Consider the following 23582-nt stretch of genomic DNA (forward strand, 5'->3'; position numbering starts at 1 on the left):
CTTCTGTGTATAAATATTGATGCTCACCCCTAATAAAGGGGCCACACTTAATCTAAAGCTTTGAGAGCTAAGGATAGTGTGAGCCCGTTGATCAACGCATTTGTGTCTGGTCTCTGACAGAACTGTGTGCCCCATACCAACTCCGCACGAACTCGGGTGCTGGAGAGGTGAGTGAGGACTTGCTTTATTACCTAACAATTTGGGGGCTCGTCCGGGATTCCTTCTGGTGCGGTACCTCTGTCCAGTGGTCAGACCACTCATATATGAATTGGCAAGGCGCCACAGGAGATTTCTCCCAGCCAATTCAATATTGAGGGGTCGTGTATTGGACAGCAGGGTAAACGCCAGTTGGAGGGCTCCTGTCAGACACCATGGGTCAAGGGACTAGCGTGCCTCTTGAGAGTCCGTTGGGGATTGTAAATAAGTTATGGAACGAAGGGAAACTCCCAGTACAGACAGGAATGTCTAGGAAGAAGTTGTACACACTACGTGTAAGGAATTGGACTGGGTATACCGCGGTATTGGCCGACCCGGAGATGAGGTGGCCTTTGTATGGCTCTTTCGAACAGGCTGCCTTAAGAGGAGTAAAGAGCCAGATCGAAAAAGACCATCCGGGACAGTTATGTTACTGGTTTTGTTGGGACACAGCAGCAGAGCTGTGGAAATCTTTAAAAATTATGGCAGTCAGGTACTCTCCCGAGAGTGAACCCCCTCCAGGTTATTTCGATGAAGGGTGTAGACCACGGCGTGTTTTGACTTGTCAGCTGGTCCCCTCTGCACCTGCCCCTATTCCTCCGCAGGGGGACTCTCTCCTTGTAGCAGAGGGGAATCTGCAGGATACCAGATTGGAATTTCTGCAGAAGGATGAGGAGGAAATGGAGGGGCAAACCTCGGGAGGAGTAGTTACTAGGCTAATGTCCAAGCAGGTACGGCAGGGTGCATGCCCCCCCCCTGAGGATAGCCCAGAGAATGTCCCCGTCAAATCTCTTGCGAGTAATAAAAGTATAGTTAGAGAGATGCCTTTACAGGTGCACGATCAACCTTATATGGGCAATGATGGACGGTTACAACATGCTAATATTGTGGAATATAAAGGATGGCTAGAATGGGACTTGAAAGAGTGGGGACAGTTGTCAGGGTCTTTTGGGGAAAATCCCTGAAAGATCATAGAACTTCTAGAAAGATTGTTTTTAAGTTATAATCCTACTTATACGGATGTGGATCAGTTGTTAAGTAGAGTTTTGACCGGAGAGGAACGTAGTAGATTGTGGATGGCAGAAAGGACATGGGGAGATAGCAATGCAGTTAATCTTACTTGGATGGATAGGCGGGATCTGGCCGCTGGCTGGAATCCCCTAGACTGGACTCAGCCAAGGCTGACTCAGCTGCGAACAGATCGAGAGCGATTGTTAGAGAGACTCAAGGAAATGGCTCGCCGCTCGCCTAATCAGGCTAAGTTCATGCAGATTCGGCAGGAATCTGATGAGCCGCCCAGAAAGTTCTGGTCGAGGCTATTGGAGGGGGCCCGAATGTTCACTCAGATGGATCCTGAGAGAGAAGCAGACCACCCTACTCTTATTTCATTTTTTGTGAATCAGTCGGTGCCCCCTGTAAGGGATTACTTCTTAAAGTTTCGCCCTGGTTGGGGAGGTGAGTCAGTCACTTCAGTGTTGGACGTAGCTGATTTTGCCTGGGAGAAAGAAAGGGAAAGTAGTAAAAAGAAAGAGAAAAAGGAAGAATATAAGCTGATGGCTTTAGCTTTTCACGGCGGTGTTCGAGGCAAAGGCCGTGGCCGTGGCAGGGGATTCCAGGGTGCTCGGGGAAGAGGGTCCTGGCGACCCCAGCCATCAGGAAATTGTTTTCAGTGCGGACAGCCCGGTCACTTTAAACGTGAATGCCCCTGGGGACGCCCAGAGGGTCTGGTTGCATCCGCAGATGCTTACACAAGTGAGGAATACACCCCTGCACCACCAGCTCAGCCCATTCCCCGGGCCTGGATCAACTACGGGAAACAGCAGCAGCCGCAGCAAACTCAGCCTCCTCAATGACGGTACCCCGGGGGCGAAGGCAAACAATGTGATGGTCTTATTTCCTTAATGTCTTTAGCCGGCTCCTTTCTCACTTTCTCCCCTCCCAGCAAAGAGCCTCGTTTAACCCTTTCAGTCCAGGGACTGCCTGTCTCTTTCCTCATTGATACTGGGGCTACTTTCTCTCTTTTAAATCATGCCCCCTCTCCCTGGCTATCCTCTGAGGTTAAAACTGCGACTGGGGTGGAGGGCAACCCACAGTCTCTGGAACTCACTTTGCCTTTGAATGTTGTTTATGCTGATAAATGTTTTCCTCACCGTTTTCTTTTTTCCCCAGCTTGTCCGATCCCTTTGATGGGCCGGGATTTACTCTGTAAGCTTGAGGCTACTTTAACCTGCACTCCTGAAGGGGTAGGATTATTGATGACAGTGTTAGGAGATTCGGCCCCTACTCAGGGTAATTGGGAAACACCCCCCTCTCTCTCCCCTGACCTCACTGACTTGCCTTCAACCCTCTGGGGAATTTCTGACACTGATGTTGGCCTGCTCCTTTCGGCAGAGCCCGTAAGGATTCAGGTGAAGCCTTCCTTAACCCCCCCGTCAGTCCCTCAATACCCCCTGTCGCTGGAAGCCCGGGAGGGCATCCACCCCATTATCGAGGGATTCATTGCACAAAAGCTAGTCCGCCCTCAGCGCACTCCCTGTAACACCCCTATACTGCCTGTCAAAAAGCCTCCTAAAAAGGACGGAGACCCTGTTCGTTGGCGCTTTGTACAGGATCTACGAGTTGTTAATCAGTATGTGGTCCCTCTTCATGCAGTAGTTCCTGACCCAGCTACTATCATCAGCCAAATCCCCTGGGATGCTGAGTGGTTCACTGTTATTGACTTAAAATCAGCTTTTTTCAGCATTCCTGTGCACCCAGACTCTCAGTATCTCTTTGGTTTCACCTGGGAGGGACAAAGTTATGTCTGGCAACGACTTCCTCAAGGCTACAGAGATAGCCCCACGATTTTCAGCCAGTGCCTCCGCCACGACTTGGAAGGTTTCACCAGTCCGCAGGGATCCACATTGGTCCTATACGTAGATGACATCCTATTAGGTAATCGCGAAGAAGCTGCCCTCCGCATCGATGGTAAGGCACTTTTATTATACCTACACACCAGAGACCACAAGGTAGACCCTAAAAAAATTCAGTGGGTCTCACAAAAGGTCCGATATCTGGGCTTCCTGTTAACCCCAGAGGGAAGACAGATGGACCCAGCCCGCATAAAGACTATTCAAAACTGCCCTCTACCAAACACCAAGAAACAACTTCGAGGTTTCTTAGGATTAATTGGCTTCTGTTGCCCCTGGTTGCCGTCCTGCGGGGAGTTAAGCAAACCGCTCCACCGACTCACTGCTAACCTTGCTCCTGACCCTTTGCAGTGGTCCCCGGACACTATTCAAGCCTTTCAGTTACTCAAGGACAGTGTGGCCTCCTCCATGTCTCTCCGCCCCCCCAATTACAGCAAACCCTTTCACCTTTTTGTCCACGAGAGGGGCGGAATTGCTAGTGGTGTCCTTACCCAGCTGAGCGGGCCCCACCATTTCCCGCTTGCTTTTTACTCTCAGCAAATCGACCCTGTCGCTCAGGGAACCCCATCCTGCACCTGGACTCTGGCAGCAGCTGCCCTGCTGATCACAAAGGCAAAGAGCCTAACCCTGGGTCATTTTACCACGGTTTGGACCTCTCATGCCTTGTCAGCCCTTCTGCGTAGGGGCACAACCCAAGTCTTTTCGGCCCATCGTCAGCAACAGCTAGAGGCCGAACTCTTAGAAGACACTAACCTAATTTTTGAAAGGTGTGGACCCCTTAATCCAGCTACCTTGCTTCCTGACCTGCCAGCCCTCCAGGATCAGCACGACTGTGTGGAAGTAGTTTCCAGCATCTTACAGATAAGAGACAACCTGTTTGACGTGCCACTGGACAACCCCGATTGCATCCTCTTCTCGGACGGAAGCTCCTTCTATGTTGATGGCAAGCGTTTCACTAGTTATGCTGTCACCTCTGAATGGGACATTCAAGAGGCCGCCTCACTGCCAGGCAACTGGGGAGCCCAAGCCGCTGAACTCTATGCCCTGGCCCGAGCTTGCCAGTTGGCCGCTGGTAAGACTGTTACCATTTTTACTGATAGCAAATATGCTTTTGGAGTTGTGCATTGTCATATCCACCTCTGGAAGTTTCAAGGTTTCCAAACAGCTGCCGGTAAACCCATTCAGCACCTCCCCCTCATCCACAAGCTTTTGGACGCCCTCCAAAAACCCTCTGTCCTGGCTGTAGTTCACTGCCGGGCCCATACTAAAGATAGTAGCCCCGTTACCCGTGGGAATGCCCTGGCTGACGCCTCCGCCAAGAAGGCTGCCACCTTACCTTTAGCCATGCCCACATTGGCTATTGCAACCTCCTCCTTTACTCCACCGCACCCCGTACCAGTACCTGCTGCTGAACTACAATCGTGGGAGAGCCTCGGGGCCACTCTGGTCAAAGGGACCTGGCTTATGCCAGATGGCCGAGCCTGCCTCCCTCGCTCCACATACCTCGTGGCAGTTCGCTGGCACCATGATAAAGGGGGTCACTACGGCACGCACGCCCTCGTGGACACTATCGCTCGCTTTTGGTATGCTCCAGGCATTCAACCCTATTGCCTATCAATAGTGAAAGCATGCAGCACATGTCAGCGTAATGGACCTGCTCCGCCTCTTAACAAAATTAAGGGTGGAAGACCTCCGCCTGCTGCTCCATTTCAACATCTTCAAATTGACTTTGCAGATATGCCAAAGGCTTTTGGGAAAAAGCACCTCCTTGTTTTGGTTTGCCCTCTGACTTCCTGGGTCGAAGCTTTTCCTACTGCTAATTGTACTGCTGCCACAGTGGCGAAGATTCTCCTTAGAGATATTGTACCCCGTTTTGGCATCCCTCTTGTGCTCGACTCAGATCGCGGACCTCACTTTACTGGTCATGTCCTTGGCCGTTTAGAACAAGGACTGGGCATTTCACACTCCTTTCATACACCCTACCACCCCCAGTCTAGCGGGAAAGTTGAGCGTATGAATAGGGAACTTAAGTTTACATTGGCTAAATACTGTCAGGAAACAGGATTAAAGTGGCCTCAGGTACTTCCCTTGGTCCTGTTTCACCTTCGTACTCGCCCAACCCGCGCATTGGGATTATCCCCCTTTGAACTGCTCTATGGACACCCCCCTTTCAAAGGCGGGGCGCTACCACGTGCTGATGTTTCACTATTGGGAGGGGATCATATGACCGCATGTCAGTTTCTCTCCCTACAGGCTCGCCTCCGTACCCTTTGGAAAGCCTCGCAGTTTTCCCAGACCGTGCCGCTGGAGGAACAGATCCACCCGTTCCAACCAGGGGACTTCGTCTGGGCCAAAAAGTTCGTTCGTGACGACACCCTCCAGCCAAGGTTTACTGGACCCCACCAGGTTCTTTTGACAACCCAGACTGCAGTGTTCCTGGAAGGACGCAAATCTTGGATCCACCACTCCCACGTCAAGCCAGCCGTAGTGGACCACAGTGACGGACCAGCAGCTCTTGTCACCACTGAGGACACTGCCTTCGACCAGTGGACCAGCTTACCTCTCTCAGACATTAGACTTAAATTGACTCGAAAAAAATGAGAGGACCCTTTATTCTGACAACTGTATGTTTTTTTTATGCTTTTTTAGTTTATTTTCTGCTTATGAAGATAATGCTTTTATTAGATATTCCCACGAGGTTAAAACTCGTATTTTAGGAAATAGAAGTGATTGCTGGGTATGTACTCAATTTCCAGTAAATGCAGCACAGGGACTCCCCTTCACACCCATTCCCCTAACCACTGCTAATATGACTTGGATGCCACCGACTAGAATAAAAGATCCAGTCCAACCCAATCTTACATGGGACAAAACAGGAGTGCCAATTAACAAATATCTCAGGGTAACCAATCAAACAGGATCACTGTGTTTTGTTAAAGAAAAAGGGTCAACTTTTGTGGGAACAAGTAAATGCAACATATATTTTAATGGCACCGCCTTTAGTAAAAATCTTGGCTTCAAGCCTTGCGCATCCCACTTATCCCATATGTGGATCCCTCACCCCGATCCAACCTTTTCAACTTTTTCATGGAGGGGCAGGTTTTCAGAGTCAGTTTTTAAAAAGCCCTGCTCAGATCTCGAGGGTGTCCAACTAATTGTTAAAGGATACACAATTGCCTTCTACAACTGCTCAAGCAGTACTACACTGCCCTTTGAGGACAACACTACCAAATTGTGCCTCTGCAGTTCACACAACGACCCCTCTGCGTTACCAGGGGAACAGTGGTACAACGGGTGGTGGGTTACCTCCTACTTTGAGAAATGGAATACCCAAAACGCATTATATGGAACATACTGGGTGTGCGGGCCCAAGGCTTATTATTTTCTCTCCCCTGATTGGGCAGGGTCATGTTATTTGGCATGGCTAGCACCGCCTTCTCGCATCTCCCTCACTCCCCCTCATTTTCCCCACGTTCGTAACATCCGTGAAACTGACAGAGATATTAATCTCCGTGATGGTTTGTCCTGGCAGCGGTGGGCTGGTCACACTAGCTTGAAGGGTGCTATCATCCGTCTACAGGGACTATTAGAATCTTTGACCAATGAAACTGCAACCGTATTTGAAAATCAGGCCGGGGAAATGTCCCAGCTGCGCCAGTTAGCTTTGCAAAACAGAATGGCTTTAGATATGATGTTAGCAGCCCAGGGAGGAACTTGCGCCCTCATAAATGAAGAATGCTGTGTTTTTGTAAATGACACCTACTCTGACACTTTTCTACATACCAAACACCTAAGGGAAATGGCTAAAAACTACTCCTCTGGCCAGCCACCTTATGATTGGTGGGGAGCCTTATGGAATTGGCTGCCCAGACTTGGGTGGGTTAAAAACCTCTTGGTGGGTGTTGTTGGGGCCATAGTAGTCCTTATAATACTGTGTTGCTGTATTCAGTGTGTCCCCTCCCTCATAAACTCATGTAAGTCAGTTTATTCTTTTCCCACTTCAGCTAAAAGCCTTACTCTCTTCGAATTGGCCCAGGCTAAAATTGCCAAGCGGCCCTTGAGATCTTGAAATAGGGTGTAGCTTTTTGATTAATAGTTATCTCAAAGCTACAAATGGAGGAATGTTGGGTCTAAACTTTTGGTGAACTTTGGGGAGCCAAAACACACCCAGACTGGCCGTCTCTGCATAATCCTTTCTGAACCCTTTATCGAACAAAGCACTGACCTGCAAACTACTCATGACACCCCCTTTCTCAAGTAGCCATTAGCCTTTATCTCTATGCATTTACTTGTTAAACTTGCTTTTCCTGTAAAATCTTGATTGATTATGCATGACCATTATCTTTTGTTAATCACTTTGTTTACTTCTGTGTATAAATATTGATGCTCACCCCTAATAAAGGGGCCACACTTAATCTAAAGCTTTGAGAGCTAAGGATAGTGTGAGCCCATTGATCAACGCATTTGTGTCTGGTCTCTGACAGAATTGTATGCCCCATACCAACTCCGCACGAGCTCGGGTGCTGGAGAGGTGAGTGAGGACTTGCTTTATTACCTAACATGGTCGTACCCTCCTTCCCACCCTGTCTCTCCCAGAGCCCCGGTGGGGTTGCCAGACTGGGAGAGGAAATGCCCCAGTGCTGGGCACAGAGCAGAGAGCTCCTTGGATCTGCCCTGTGGATCTGGGCCCATGAGCGAGGAGGCCCAGTGCCCCACATGAGCCCAAATGAGCTAATCAACAGGGGTAGGGCTACACCTGTGGCTGGGCAGGGACACCACGGAGGAGGGGGGTGGGTCCTGGGAGTCACCATGGGGACGGCACCTTGGAAGGGAGCAGAGCTGGTTGGGTCTGGGAGGCTGCCAGAAGCAAGGTCACCAGGGAACAGTGTCATAAACAGATAGCTAAGGGTTAATGTCTCTTTCACCTGAAACACCTGACCAGAGAACCAATCAGGAAACCGGATTTTTTTCAACTTTGGGTGGAGGGAAGTTTGTGTGAGGGTCTTTGTTTTCTGTCTGCCTGCTGTCTCTGAGCTTTGGAGAAGTAGTTTCTATTTTCTAATCTTCTGTTTCTAAGTGTAAGGACAAAGAGATCAGATAGTAAGTTATATGGTTTCTTTTCTTTGGTATTTGCATGAATATAAGTGCTGGAGTGCTTTGATTTGTATTCTTTTTGAATAAGGCTGTTTATTCAATATTCTTTTAAGAAATTGCCCTGTATTGTGTCATTTGAATACAGAGAGACTATTTGTATTTTTTCTTTCTTTTTATATAAAGCTTTCTTTTAAGACCTGTTGGAGTTTTTCTTCACTTCAGGGAAATTGAGTCTGTACTCACCAGGGAATTGGTGGGAGGAAGAGATCGGAGAGATCTGTGTGTGGGTTGAATTGGCTAGCCTGATTTTGCATTTCCTCTGGGTGAAGAGGAAAGTGCTTTTGTTCCAGGATTGGAAACGGAGAGGGCAAGTCCCTCTGTTTGGATTCACAGAGCTTGTGTCTGTGTATCTCTCCAGGAGCATCTGGATGGGGGGAAGGGAAAAAGGATTATTTCCCTTTGTTGTGAGACTCAAGGGATTTGGGTCTTGGGGTCCCCAGGGAAGGTTTTTCAGGGGGACCAGAGTGCCCCAAAACACTCTAATTTTTTGGGTGGTGGCAGCAAGTACCAGGTCCAAGCTGGTAGCTAAGCTTGGAGGTTTTCATGCTAACCCCCATATTTTGGACGCTAAGGTCCAAATCTGGGAATAAGGTTATAACACCCTGGGAGGTGGCCCTGAAACCCACAGCCCAGGGGTGAGCTAAAGGCTGGTTCTGAAGGTTCCATTTGCTGGCATTTGGCCAGTACACCTTGTTAGAGGGACTGGGGAGGGCGTGTGCCAGGGGGATGGGGGGAGGCCATGCCTGGGACGGTGCCCCACTGTGAGGGAGAGCAGAGTCAGCTGCCAGACAAGGCTGGGCCCACATCCTCTGTCAAAGCTGGCCAATGGGAACTGTGCTAAGCCCAGCCTCCTCTGGGATTTAGGCACCTCTGTGCTCAAGCACCACAGCTGGAACGCCACCCTGGAGTTAGGCACCATGCCAGGAAAGCCACGGGAGGAGAGGGTAGATCCGTATGTTACCCCTCAACACCCGGCTGTGGGAGACCCGGTTCGATCCCCCTCTGCCTGCCGGGAAGACGGGATTTGACCTGGGCTCCCCTGTGCAGAAGAGCGCACTGACCGCACTGCGGGTGTCGCCCCAGGAGCTGCCATGAGGAACGGGTAAGGGGAGCTGTTGGGCCAGACAGCAAGCGAGTGACTCGAGCCTGGTGCCTGCAGAACTCCCCAGGGGGCAAAGAACAGAACCCCCGGCTAGTGAGTTACTGATCCAGAGCAGCTCCGGCTGGAGCCTCCCCTGGAGCTCTGGGTTTGGGTGTTGCAGCCCAGTGACAGGCCCACGCTCCTGGCCTCTCTCCCCATCCAGCAGGGTGAGGAGCTGAACTGGGGTGACTGCTCAAAGCCCTGGGGTAAAAGCCATAAGGAGCCAGCTGGAGCTCAGAGCAAGCCACTGGATCCAGCCTTGCGACAGCTGCTTGGAGCCTCCCGTGGGGCCGAGAACCTGGGCACCCGCTGGAGGTGCAGGGCCTGGGGTCATGGCCAGGGCTGTAGGGACCCTGGCAGCGAACAGTTAGGTGCAGCAGGAGCTCGCAGGGCTCGGCAGCAGCTGAGCAGGGTTGGGGAACGTCGTGGAAGCCTGAACGTTGGACATCAGAGCCAGAAGTGGGAGCTGGACACCCATCTGAATCACAAGATCCTGTGCCAGCCGCAGGGGCCTTGCGCTGGGTTTCCTGGCTGAATGGGTTTGCATTTCTTTTCACTGTCACAGGGACGGGGAGTCTCTGGGGTTTCCAAGATGTGCTGTGGGGATCCCGGCACCAGCCATGGGATATTTCTTAGCCCACAGGGACAGGCACCGCCCCTCACCTTGAACTTCACCTTCACGGAGCTTTCTGCCTGGCGACCTACAAAGAGCCTGGATTTTGCCTGCCCCCACCCAGCTCCTGGGCTCAGAACTGGGGGTTTGGCCCACCCTAGGCCTGGGTTGGGTGCCAGCTCCCCGGGGTGTATAGCTGTTACACATTGGGCTAACAACCCCCATCTCTCTAGACTGTCCAGGGGAGCTGGACACCCGGCTGCCATCTGGGCCTGGAAAATCTCCCCCTCTTTTCTCTCTAGAATTGTTCCTTCCCATTTCAATGCCCTGGGCTGGCAGCATCAGGGCCTGGCCCTGCAACCGCTGGGCCTCAGCACAGGAGCAGGTCCGGCTCCAGGCACCAGCCTAGCAACAGGTGCCTGGGGTGGCCAGTGAAGAGGGGAGTGGCACATCCAGCCATTCGGCTGCAATTCGGCGGTGGGGCTGTCACTCCCTGTCGGAGCGAAGGACCTGCCGCCAAATTGCTGCTGAGCGCGATCGCGGCTTTTTTTTCTTTTTTTTTGAGCTTGGGGTGACAAAAGCGCTAGAGCCGGCCCTGCACAGGAGGCTTGGTTGCCGGAGCCTACACAGCTGTCGGTGTCAGCGCACAGACGGGAGCGGCCAGGCAAAGCACTGGGGAGGCTGTGTGAGCGGGGGGGGAGAGCGTTTGCTGCTTCCCTGTCCCATTACAACGCCGCTGGGTGCTTGCTCCAGGCAGGGCCGGGGGTTCCCGAGCTGCTGAGGCTGGATGCCTGGTCCCCAGGTATCTGAGTGAGAATCACGTGTCCCAACAGCAGCTGAGCAGGGACAGATTTTCCAGACAAGTGAGGGGGTGTCAGGGACCCGCACAGACCCAGAGCTAAAACATTCTGTTAAACCCTGCCCTGGGCTCTGCCCTGCATCTGCCCCCTGCACCCCACGTGCTCCCTTCTCTCTGGGGCTCCTCCCGGCCCCCACCAGCCACCGCAGTGCCTGGGTCCAGATGCTCTGCCCCACCAGAAAGTCGGAGCTGGGAACACTAATGCACCCGCTCAGGGCAGGCGGTCCCTGACCCTGCTGGGAACCCAGTGCCCTGGGCAGCCATGGGGAGCTCGGAGCCCCGGGACCCCAGCCAAAGCCAGGCAGACAGACAAACCTGGGGAACTGCTTTATTCCAGTGAGGGGCTGGCAGAGACAGTCTCCGCACACAGCAGCAAGGGCCTGTCCACCCAATGACCTTCCTCCGCTGTAAGTGACAGGGTCAATTTAAACTGTTTTCCTTAAATTTATGCAACCAACTGGCTGTTCTTAATTTAGGATCCCTGTGGGGGGGTTAGCGGGCTGGAGGCCCAGGGTAGCTTGGGGGGAGGTTTGGGGATCGGGGGGGGGAGCCTCAGCTGGGCAGGAGGCCCTGGGTAGCTTGCGGGGGGGGGGTACAGGGATCCAGAGGGGCTCAGAGCCTGAAGACAGCAGGGCCAACGCTGCAGCCCAGCAGGGTGTTGGCAGCTTCCAGACATTCGCTCAGCCGGGGCCCTGCAACGAGAAGAGGGTCGGGAGAGACATCAGCCTGGGGAAGGGGGGGATGGGAGGGAGGAGAAGACACCAACCAGGGAATGGGGGACAAAGGGCACAGAGCTCGCAGCCCGGGGCACTGACGTCGGGGAACTGGGGGGGACGGGGAGCAGGGGGCTGGGAGCCTGTCTGTCCTGGGACTGGAGGCCTCTGGGGGTCTGGCTGGGGGACCAGAGGCTGTTAGGATGCTGGAGGGTCCATGGGGTGCAGGATCCCAGGGCTGTGGTCGGCTGGACTGTGGGGTCCGATGGGGTGGGATTGGTACTATGAGCTTGTGGGATCTCGGGGTGGAGGGGGGCAGGCTGGGCTGTGGGACAGTCTACAGAGGGTCTCGGGGCGGTGATGGGGCAGGGGCTCTCTGGTAGATGACCTGGACCCTGCTCCCGACCCCCCACTCCCGTCTCACCTGCTCGGCCCCGCACCCAGCCCACAGCCTTGGCCTCCAGCAGCTCCCACTCGTCGCGCTGCCCGACGGCCCGGCTGTGCAGCCAGACCACGGCCAGCACCGTGGCCCAGATGCTGGGGGCCATGTCCTGAGGGGGGGAAGAGACACAGCCTGAGACAGCACCCAGCCCGTTCCCCTGAGCGCTTCCCCCATCCACCCACCCCTGGGACCCCCCGGCACTCCTCCCAGAATTGCCCCCATCCCCCTGCCATAGGGACCCCTCTGCCCCCCCAGGGCCACATCCTGTGCAGGAGGGAGAGACACAGCCTGAGACAGCGCCCAGTTTGGGGACCCCCCCGGTCCCTGAGTGCTTCTCCCATCCCCCCTGCCCTCTAATGCTGCCTATCCCCCTGCGCCAGGGGCCCCTGATTGCCCCCAGTGCTGCCCCCATCCCCCCACTCTAGAGACCTCTCTGCCCCCCCCAGTGCTGCCCCCATTTCCCTGCCCTGGGGACCCCTCAATCCAGCGCTCCTTCCCCAGACTCAGAAGGTTCCTAGCCCCCCCACTCTAGCACCCTGGACCCCCTACCCAGATGCCCAGTGGGATGCCGGGGGGTAGGGAGACAGGCTCAGAGAGGACCCAGCCTGGGCCTCCCCATGTCCCCTCCTCAGCTCTGGGACCCCTCAATCCAATGCTCCGATCCCCTGCAAGGGGGTTCCAGCTCCCCGCTGTGGGCCCGTCTCCCCTACTGGGCTCCAGGTTCAGGGGTCATGTGATCCAGTCACCCTCAGACCCGCCCCCCCAGCCTGGGTCATGACCAGTCTCATCTAGGAGCAGAGAACAGGCCCAACTCATGGCACCTGCCCCCCCATCTCTCCCCTCTCCTCTGCCCCCTGCACTCACCTTACTGGGCATCCTCCCCCTGGCGCTGGTCTCACTCACCCCCAGCGCAGCGGCGAGCTGGGGGTCCAGGTCCCACGAGCTGTCAGCATTCTGCAGAGACACCAGCCTCAGCAGGGGAGACTCTTCTGGTGCCCACTCTAGGGAGAGACGTGGTGAGAGGGCTCTTGCACAGGGTTATGGGTACAGAACAGCAACGTGGCCTGTCCAGGCTGGGGGACAGCCAACAACCTTAACTGTTACCCTCCATGCATCCTTAACTCTGCCCATCCATGGGCATCCTTAACTCTGCCCCATCCATGGGCATCCTTTATCTGTTCCTCTGCACCCTTAACCCCTCCGTGGGCACCCTCAACTCTGACCCTTCCTGCACCCATGAGATGACAATTAATTTACAGTTGGAGTTGGGAACCAAAGTCCCTTGGGCCCTGTGAATGTCTCAGCCCCAATCATTAATCTCATAACCCAAGGGTGTTTCTCAAACACAATCTGACCCCGGGACCATCCTGCACTACAACCTGCAATACAGACATACGTCTGGGGAGACATAGAAACGTCTAAGGGTATAGGGGAGACAGGATGTTACACAGTCTATATGATATTATAGCTATGCCTGGGCCAGGGTTATGAGGCAGAGTTAAGGTTACCTGGGCTACAGCAAGTCTGTATTTCCACACTCTTCAAATTCAGGTTTAAGGGGAGCCTTAACTTTAACATTTCTGCCTTTCGTGGGCTTCTTTGTTTAGAAACCAGACCGGGCCAACCACGATCTGTGATCCTGAACTCACCTGTATGAACACCCGAGGCTGGGCCCAGCTTCATCAGGTATTTTTGTCTGGGAATTTAGCTGTGCCCATTTCAGAGAAAACTGCCAACTGACATTTCTGTTACTAAAAAGTGACTGATTACCCTCTCCGCTGCCCAGTTGGGCCCTCCCCACACTTAGCTCGTTGATACAAACTCATCCCCCAAATTCCAGCTTCACAGAGTTTATTGCCTGGGAGTTTCCTTATTTTTTTTCCATTTTCTTGCAAGCTCATTTGCGTCCCGACACTTAAAAAACAACCAGCTGCGGATTCCCCCTCCCCCAGCATCCTGTTTTGCCCAGGAAGTTCCTTCACTTTCTATGTAGCTGTTAAACACTTGCCCAGCTCTGGGACAGTCAAGGCACATCTGTCTCTGACCTGATGAAGCGTCATCCTGGTGTTTCCCCCTGCCCCGAGTCCTGAGTCCCAGCCCCTGCCTGCCTCACCTTTCTGGGACGTGGTCTCCGGCGGGGCTCTTAGTTTGCAGTACTTCCTCAACACGTGTTCGGTGCTCCCCGAACTGAACTTTTGGATGGCGCGGGGGCCAGAACGAGCGGCCTTGGCGGGGAATATAAGCTGTACTTCCCGTTGGAAGCCCTGGGGGTGAGTGTCACAGAGGGGGATGAGGAGGCAGCGGCTCTCAACTTGCACATCCGAGCTGTTGTCAAAGTTGCAGGCCATGGCGCAGTCCACGGACACACAGGAGGGCCCTTGGACCTGGATCATGGGCACAGAGGGGGAACGGCCCATGGGGGAACACAGCAAATTCTTCCTGCGGGGTGCGGCATAGAAGGCTGGGTGGGAGACGGACAGAGAGGGACAGACAGACACGCAGACAGAGACAGGCTAAGAGAGGGAAGGGAAATTCCCCCCCCCATGGCACCCAGAGCCAACACACCATTGGGACCCCTCCCCCATGCTCCCCCCAGCTGGATATCCCCGACACCCAGCCCCATCCTCCTCTCTCCACAGCTCCCTCAGAGTCAGGATCTCCCCTTAGCCCATCCCCTGCACGCTGGGACTCCTTGGATCCCGCCCCTCCCCTGCAGCTTTCCCCCAGCTTGGACCTCTCATCAAGCCCCAGGGAACGCAGGGGCGGGTGCTGCACCCCATGGATGAGGGCAGGATGCTGGGAGGGGTGTTGAGGCCCCCGCTAGCCAGGCCTGCTCATGACAGCAATGCACCCACCCCTCCGGTCCCTGCCTGTCTGTGTCTCCCTGACTGGGTCCTACTGTCTGATTCTCAGTCTCTACCCCCATCTGTTTGGGTCTCCGATTCTGGGTCCATCTGTCTGTCTGTCCCACAGGCCAGGATCCATGGGCTGCTCCCTGTCCCACCCGGCCGGTACCTGCCGCTCTCCCCCTGCCCTGGGGATGGGAGCACTGGGGTTGCCCTGTGGGGGCAGGGAGGGGATGGCACAGCCTCATGGGAGCTGGGGCATGGAGAAGAGCAAAGGGACATTTGCTCATATCCATGATGCCCTCCCTCCAGTGCTGCTGGGTCCCTCCTCTCAAATTGGGATCCCCCTGTTCTGGGATCCTTCCCTTAATTCCTTCCCCCTGGTACCAGGTTCCTCCACATTGCCAGGTTGGGTCCCCCTCCCATCTGAGCCCCCTCCCATGTTGTCCCCACCCAGTGCCAGGATCCACGATCCTGCTTCCAGGGTTACCTGTCAGCGGGATGTCCTGTCTCACCAGCGGCCCCTGCACCGGCTGCCCCCGCTCTGTGCCCACCCCCACGTAGGCTGTGAGGGAGCAGACGACCCCCGAGCTCAGGCTGGTCTCCAGCACCTGGTGCCGGTCCCTCTCCGACCTGGTGTCCACGGCCCCCTCCAGCTCCAGCAGCAGCGACTTGGCTGCTAGCCGGTGAACGGGCAGCCTGTGCCAGGGACAGAGAGTCTTGGGGTGAGCCCTGGTTTCTGGGGTTCCAGCCACTGTGAGGAGGGGCTAGTGGGATAGTGTGTGTGTAGCGGGGAAGCCAGGACTGCTAGGTTCTATCTCTGGCTATAGGAGGGGAGTGGGGTCTAGTGGTCACAGCAGGGAGGATGAGAGCCAAGACTCCTGCTTCCTTCTGTGACTTGGGGCAGGTCCCCTCCCATCTCCATTCTGTTGGGGGTGGGGATGTGGGGGGCAGGACCCAGCGACTTGGGAAGGATGAGGACCAGGGGAGCATTGCTATCACCTGTCTCCATCCTGTGGCTGCAGGGGGAACTGCAACGTCTCCTTGTAAGTCTGATCCTGGATGCGGTACTGCAGGGTGACGCCCCCCATGGCAGTGTCTGGGGGCTGCAGGCAGAGAAAGGGGGTCAGAGGTGGAGTATGAGGGGGGAGAAGATGCCTGGGGACCCCCCCCAGATCCAGGTTACAGAACAAAGGGGGTAAATACGCCCAATTCACAGCAGTTAGGGGGCTGCCTAGTCAGCCCAACGGCCATCAGTAGGGTCAGGAGATAATGCAACTGGGGTAGCACAGAGACCTCCAGCCCAGTGGTCACTGGTAGGGAACAGAGTTATCGATCCCCACGGAGGTCTCATCTACACCACATGCTATCGTATAACTACGTTGCTGAGATGTGTGAAAAATCCAGACCCCTGAACTTCAGCTCCCTGAGTGACGTAGTTACACTGACCTTAGCCCCACATGGAGACAGGGCCGTGTCGGCAGGAGAGCTTCTCCCATTGGCTTAGAGCATCTTCACCGGACGTGCTACAGTGGCGCAGCTGCGCAGATGTAAATGTATAGCATAGACCTGCCCCTGAGATCAATGCAAGATCAATGCAGCCAGGCTAGTGCAGAGACGCCCCCAGCCCAACTGCAATCATTAGGGGTCGGAGTTAACATTCCTAACTGAAATCAATGGGGCTGGGGTGGCACAGAGACCCCCAGCCCAATGACCATCATTAAGAACTTAAGAGGGGCCACATGGGGTCAGACCAAAGGTCCACCTAGCTCAGTATCCTGCCTTCCAACAGTTTAAATCTGCTGCCTATTAATTTCATTTGGCGACCCCCTAGTTCATGTGTTATGAGAAGGAGTAAATAACACTTCCTTATTCACTTTCTCTACACCAGTCATGATTTTATAGACCTCTATCATATCCCCCCTTCATCATCTCTTTTCCAAGATGAAAAATCCCAGTCTTAGTAATCTCTCCACATATGGCAGCCGTTCCATACCCCTCAACATTTTTGTTGCCCTTTTCTGAAACTTTTCCACCTCCAATGTAAGTTTTTTGAGTTGAGGTGACCAGCTCTGCACACCGTATTCAAGATGTGGATGTACCATGGATTTATACAGAGTCAACATGATATTTTCTGTCTTATTATCTATCCCTTTCTTAGTAATTCCCAACATGCTGCTGCTTTTTTGACACCACTGCACATTGAGTGGATAATTTCAGAGAACTAGCCACATGACTCCAAGATCTCTTTCTTGAGTGGTTAAAGCTAATTTAGACCCCATCCTTTTTCATGTGGGGTTGGGATTATGTTTTCCAATGTGCATTACTTTGCATTTATCAACACTGAATTTCATCTGCAGTTTTTTTGCTCAGTCACCCAGGTTTGTATAATTTTTTGTGGTGCCCCAAATGGGTCCAAGCAGAGCCGTCCAGTCCATAGGAGTGACCAGGGCAACTGCCCCAGGTCCCGCACTTTGGGGACCCCCGCGCTTCAGGGGCCCCTGCGCTTCAGGGGGACACAGGGTCCAGGGTGGCCTGGGGATTAGCAGGCGACCTGGCCCCGGCAACAGCAAGCAACCCGCCCCCAGCCTGCCCTGCTGCGCTCTGCCCTGCCAGCTCCCCGCATCGCTCGGGGGAGGGGGAAGAAGCTGGAAAGAGGCAGAGCAGCGGCGGGGACTTGAGGAAAGAGGTGGAGTGGGGTTGGGGCAGAGCAGGGCATGCTGGGGCTGGGTCACTTGCTGCTGCCAGTGCCAGGCCACCTGCTAACCCCCCAGGCTTCCTTGGACCCCGCGTGCCCCTGAAGTGTGGGGCCCAGGGTGGTTGCCCCATCTCCTGGACAAGATGGTTCTGATTAAATATAAGCCCAAATATTGCTGGAGCTGGACCCGCATTCCTGAATATTGGTAGAGCACAGGCACCACAGGCCCATATAACTCCCTGCTTATGTTGTGAGATCCTTTTGTAGCTCTTTGCAGTCTGCCTGGGACTTAACTATCTTGAGTAGTTTTGTATCTGCAAATTTTGCCATCTCACTGTTTACCCCTTTTCCCAGATCATGTATGAATATGTTAGCGCTGGTCCCAGTACAGACCCCCTGGGGGACACCACTATTTACCTCTCTCCATTTATTCCTACATGTTGTTTCCTTGGGGATGGATAGTTCAGTGGTTTGAGTACTAGCCTCCTGAACCTACCATTATGAGTTCAATCCTCAAGGTGGCTATTTACATATCTGGGGCAAAAATCTGTCTGGAGATTGATCCTGCCCTGAGGGGGTTGGACTAGATGAGGTCCCTTCCAACCCTGATATTCTGTCTTTTAATCAGTTACCGATCCATGAGAGAACTTTCCCTCTTATCCCATGACTTCTTATTTTGCTTAAGAGCCATTGGTGAGGGACCTTTTCAAAGGTTTTCTGAAAGTCCAAGTACACTATAGCCACTGAATCCCCCTTGTCCGCATGCTTGTTGACCCCCTCAAAGAATTCGAGTAGATTGGTGAGGCATGATTTCCCTTTACTACAAAAACCATGATAACTCTTCCCCAGTAAATTCTGTTCACCTATGTGCCTGACAATTCTGTTCTTTACTATAATTTCAACCAGTTTTCCCGGTACTGAAGTCAGGCGTATTGGCCTGTAACTGGAGAATAGCTAATCGATTTGTTCCAAAACCTCCTCGAATGACATCTCAATCTGGGACAGTTCCTCAGATTTGTCATCTAAACAGAATGGCTCAGTTTGGGAATCCCCCCCGGGCCCTTCCTCCTCAGCTGTGAAGACCGATGCAAAGAATTAATTTAGTTTCTCCGCAATGGCCTTATCATCCTTGAGTGCTCCTTTAGCACTTCCGTCGTCCAGTGGCCCTTCTGGTTGTTTAACAGGCTTCCTGCTTCTGATGTTCTTAAAATTTTTTGCTGTTACTTTTTGAGTCTTTGGCAAGCTGTTCTTCACATTCTTTTCTGACCGTCCTAATTATATTTTTTCACTTCACTTGCCAGAGTTTATGCTTCTTTCTATTTTCCTCACTAGGATTCAACTTCCACGTTTTAAAAGATGCCTTTTTACCTCTCATTGCTTCTTTCAGAGTTACCACCCAGGAGGGGGTGGGAGGTTCCTGGATCAGTCACTGATCCCAAGCCCTGGGTGCCTACTGTGTGTGTGTGTGGGGGGGGGGGAGGAGGTTGCTCTCTCACCTGGGGCTGCCCGCGGAGCTGGGCGTAGATGAGGCACCGCTGCCCAGGGAAGATGACCTCAGGGCCCCGGCCCAGCAGTGCCGCCTCCATCCCGGGAGGCAGATCCCAGCACAGCGAGATCCCGGTCACGGCCGGCTGCAGGGCCCGCTTCAGAGACTGCAGGGCCTGGGGGAAGAGACTGGCACACTCAGAGTGGGACCAGGACACCAGGGTCCTACCCCTGGCATAAGGAGGCATACGGACTGGTGGGTTAGAGCAGGGGGGCTGGGAGTCAGGACCTCTGGGTTCTCTCCCAGCTCTGGAAAGGGAGTGGGGTCTGGTGGGTTAGAGCCAGGGGAGCCCGGACTCCTGGGTTCTCACCTTGGGCTGCATGCGGTCCTGGCCCGTGATGAACTCGGCGCTGCCCCCTGCTGCCCGGGCAATGCCTTTGACCAGAGCCGTGGAGGCCCCTTCCCCAATGCCAAAGGAGAAGCACCTGCAGGGGGGCAGAGTCCAGGGGGTGGGGGGGTCAGAGACAGGAGTAGGAGGGGTAGAGATGGGGGGGTCAATTCAGTGCTGGGGGGCAGTTGGAGAGGGGCCAGTAGGGCTGGGGGGAAAGGTGAGGTGAAGCGATGGGCAGATGCTGGGGTTGGTGTCTCTCCGATGGCAGGGCTTGGGGGAGATGATAGGGGCAGAGGTTCTCCATGCTGCCAGGGCTGGAGGGAGAGAGTTTGAGGGGGGTCTCCAGGTCAGGAGGGCAGGCAGCAGCTTTGGCGAGATAATGGGAGGTAGGGTTGGTGGATACTGGGGGTCTCCAGGCTGGAGGGAGAAAGTTTGGGGTTGCTGAGGGTGCCCATGCCAGTAGGGCAGGGGGGACAGTGTTTGGGGTTACTGGGGGGGGTCTCCAGGCAGGCAGGGCTAGGGGGACAGAATCTGAGGTTGCTGGGGGGTCCCCAGGCCAGCAAGGCTGGGGGCAGGATTGAGGGGGCTGTGGGGCAGATGGTCCCCAGGCTGGCAGGGCTGGGGGCAGAGTTGAGGGGTGCTGTGGGGGAGACTGTACCCAGGCCGGCAGGGCTGGATTGAGGGGTTCTGTGGGGCAGAGGGTCCCCAGGGCAGCAGGGCTGGGGGCAGGGTTGAGGGGTGCTGTGGGGCAGGTGGTCCCCAGGCAGCAGGGCTGGGGGCAGGGTTGAGGGGTGCTGTGGGGCAGACAGTCCCCAGGCGGCAGGGCTGGGGGTAGGGTTGAGGGGTGCTGTGGGGCAGACTGTCCCCAGGCCGGCAGGGCTGGGTTGAGGGGTGCTGTGGGGCAGAGGGTCCCCAGGGCAGCAGGGCTGGGGGCAGAGTTGAGGGGCGCTGTGGGGCAGATGGTCCCCAGGGCTGGGGGCAGGGTTGAGGGGTGCTGTGGGGCAGACAGTCCCCAGGTGGCAGGGCTGGGGGACAGGCACGACGCTGTGTGACAGGTTACGATTGATTAGTGCAATTCGCTGGTGCGCATATCACAGACCCGCTGCAGGGCCACTGCGCACTCAAGCCGGACACCAGGCAGAGCAGAGCAAAGCGGGCATCAGCACGTCGCACGTGCCCGGCATGTGCCCGGGGAACTACAGCTCCTCAGAATTTGTGAGAGCCAGAGACATGTCGGTGGCGGTGTCGTCACCTCTCCGTAACCCTGCTGATCGCGAGCTCACTCCGCTCCGTAGTTCCTTGTGCTTGTGCCACTAAAGCAATCCCAGGTGCGGGTGTTTCGGGGTGCGAGGCTGGACGGTCTCGGCCATCGCACCGTGTCCCCCCCATTGGCACCTGGCCCATGCAAATGCAGAACCGCGTTCACTCCGAAGCACGGCTCCCGACTCAGGCCAATGGATGTGCCATGGACTGTCTGCATTCAGGCCACACAGCAAGACCCGGGCGGTGACGGAAACTTGCCGGATGGTTTTCAGCGAGGAAAAGGGACCCTGGGAGGGATCGCGTGTCTCCGAGCTCTTTGGCTGCCATCAGGGGCATTCTGGACGCCAGGCTGAGGTCCCCAAAGCCATTCTGGGGCACCCTGAGAATGCAGATCCCATCCTCTGAACCCACAAACTGACTCCCTGCTCCGTGGTTCACTGAGCTAACCTCTCACGAACTGTTCCCTTCTCCGAGCTAACACACCCGTGGTTAGTTCGCAGGTGAGCTCTGGAGTGTCCCATCAGCGGGCTCAGTGCCTGGAGAACTGTGTGACTTTGGGTTTATGCGCTCAACCCAATCTCGTTCCATCCAGTCTGTCTGGGGGTCAGTTTGGCTGGAGCACCCACGGGGACCGTCTGTGGTGAGACTGGCCCAGTGATCCGGACACGCACGCCTGGTCCTGGCTGGGGAAACCGAATTCGAGGGAACACCCCCAGGCTGTGGGTTGGGGCGCCTGCCCTGGCTTCCAACAGTCTGAGCTGAGGTTGGCACTCTCAGCTGGCAGCCAATCCACACACCGTGACAGCTGGGTTGCCGGGGTGGTAGGAGGCAGGATGGGGAGTCGCTGGGAGGCAGGACTTGGAGGACGCTTGTGGACAGGGTGGGAGGGATGCTGGGGGGGCAGGTGCCCCCTTTACCTGTGGGATCCCTGGTGACGCTGCACCTCAGTGATGACGTCCTTGGTGTTCCCCACCTCCCCGTCCGTGAACACGAACAGCTGGCGGGGGAGAGATGCTGTCAGAGCCGGGGACCCCAAATCCTCCTGGAGACACTCCTCCCCCTGGGAATGAGGGCAGCCCCCAGAGAGCCTGCCCCACTGACCCCCGACCCCAGAGACCTCCCTGGCACTCCTCCCTCCCAGTGCTGCCATCCAGCTCTAGACAGAGGTAGCCCCCCTTAGCTCCTGCCCACCATGGACTGCTCCCACCCCCAGGGGCACTGGCCCCCCATTGTCACAGTCCCACTCTGAACCCCCCCATAAAGCCTCTGTCAGCTACTCCCCCAGCCCCTCTCCAAGCACCCCCATCAGCTCCCCCCAGACCCTCTCCAAGCCCCGGGACACCCTGCTGGTGCCCCTGATACCTGGCGCGGGTGCCTGTCCTGGCAGGGGCTGCGGTAAATGGCTCGTAGCGGCGCCAAGATCTCGGTGCCCCCCAGATCGGCCTGGAGCTGCTGGATGCGCTGCAGGGACTCGGCCATGGTCTGTTGGGTGTATGCCACGCTCTGCCTGCGGGGGGTGCCGAGGGGGTCAGGGGGAGGGATAGCTGGAGCCAGGGACATCCCAACCCCAGGCAGCCCTGCCCCCAACCCAGGGACACTCCAACCCCAGCCTGCCCGGCCGCCAACCCCCCAGCCCTGGACTCACGGGTAGAAGGACTCGAACCGAGACCCAAAGCCGTAGATGTTGAAATAACAGCCCAGTGGCAAACTCTTTAACAGCAGGACCAGGGTCTCCTGGGGACAGACAGACAGATGGAGTCACCCCCCTGGGCCTAACCAGCTTGGGCTGCTCCTCCACCCAGCTCTGCCCCCCCCAGGCCCAGCCAGCCTGAGCTGCTCCCCTCCACAGGCCCATCTAGCACAGCCCTCTTCCTGGCCGTACCTTGGCGCTGTCGATGCGCTGAATGGAGCGGTCTCGGCCGTCCAAGGCGCACCGCATGCTGCCGGAGCGATCCAGCAGGAAGATGAACTCCCCGGACGGGCTCTGGCCCAGCACCGCTTCTGGCAGGCTGGGCAGCAGGGTCACCATCACGGCCGGGTCGCCCATCAGGGAGCCTATGGGGAGACGGGGCCAGCCCCAAATGGAGCAGGCATGGGGTTGAGCCCTGTGAGCCTGTGAGAGCCCCCAGGCCCACCTGACTGCTCCAGCCAGAGCCCCACCCATGTCCCTTCCTCCTCCTGCCCTCCCCATAGATCCCCCCCACCCCCAGTGACCGACTGCCCCAGAACACGACCTCTCTGTCCCTCTCCCCATATCTCCCTCTCCCTAGATCCCCCACCATCCCCTGACTGCCCCAGAGCCGCACCCCTCTGTCCCTCCCCTTACACCTCTTTCCCCTAGATCCCACACTGATCTCAATTACCAGCCCCTCAGCACTTGCCCTTCCATCCCCTGTTCTGCTCTGTATCGCCAAACCTGAAATGCACCCCAGTGTCTACCTGCTCCCAGGCACCCCACCCTCTCACTCCCTGCTCCGCCGAGACCCCTCACTCTGGTTCCCAGCTTCTTCTAGTCTCCCCCGCCCCAGCTCCACACACACTTCATCCCCAGCTCCTTCAACACCCACCCATAATTATAAGAACGGCCATAATGCATCAGACCAAAGGTCCATCTAGCCCAGTATCCTGTCTGCCAACAATGGCCTATGCCAGGCCCCTAAAGGGAGTGAACAGAACAGGGAATCATCGAATGATCCATCCCCTGTTGCCCATTCCCAGCTTCTGGCTAGGGACACCATCCCTGCCCATCCTGGCTACTAGCTGTTGATGGACCTATTCTCCATGAACTTATCTAGCTCTTTTTTGACCCATGTCACAGTCCTGGCTTTCTCAACATCCTCTGGCAAGGAGTTCCACAGATTGACCGTGCATT

General features: G+C 55.6%; 1 protein-coding gene across 6 annotated transcripts in view; it reads right to left on the bottom strand.

Moving 5' to 3' along the window:
* LOC115634959 (von Willebrand factor A domain-containing protein 5A-like) overlaps positions 1-23582 on the bottom strand; it is a 107426-nt gene that overhangs the window by 28253 nt on the left and 55591 nt on the right. For 3 of the 6 annotated variants that reach the window (XM_030533062.1, XM_030533061.1, XM_030533065.1), the window contains 12 exons: positions 22593-22765; positions 22356-22444; positions 22073-22217; positions 21628-21707; positions 19427-19541; positions 19067-19231; positions 15875-15978; positions 15363-15571; positions 14140-14487; positions 12891-13027; positions 12009-12135; positions 11184-11563 (listed from right to left, as the gene is read on the bottom strand). In XM_030533062.1, coding sequence (XP_030388922.1) covers positions 11484-11563; positions 12009-12135; positions 12891-13027; positions 14140-14487; positions 15363-15571; positions 15875-15978; positions 19067-19231; positions 19427-19541; positions 21628-21707; positions 22073-22217; positions 22356-22444; positions 22593-22765 — 1772 coding nt within the window. In that variant the 3' untranslated portion in view covers positions 11184-11483. The other 3 variants (XR_003996481.1, XR_003996482.1, XM_030533068.1) reach the window with 3 other exon arrangements.

The sequence above is a fragment of the Gopherus evgoodei genome, chromosome 14 (genome assembly GCF_007399415.2).
Source record: "Gopherus evgoodei ecotype Sinaloan lineage chromosome 14, rGopEvg1_v1.p, whole genome shotgun sequence".
NCBI lineage: Eukaryota > Metazoa > Chordata > Testudines > Testudinidae > Gopherus > Gopherus evgoodei.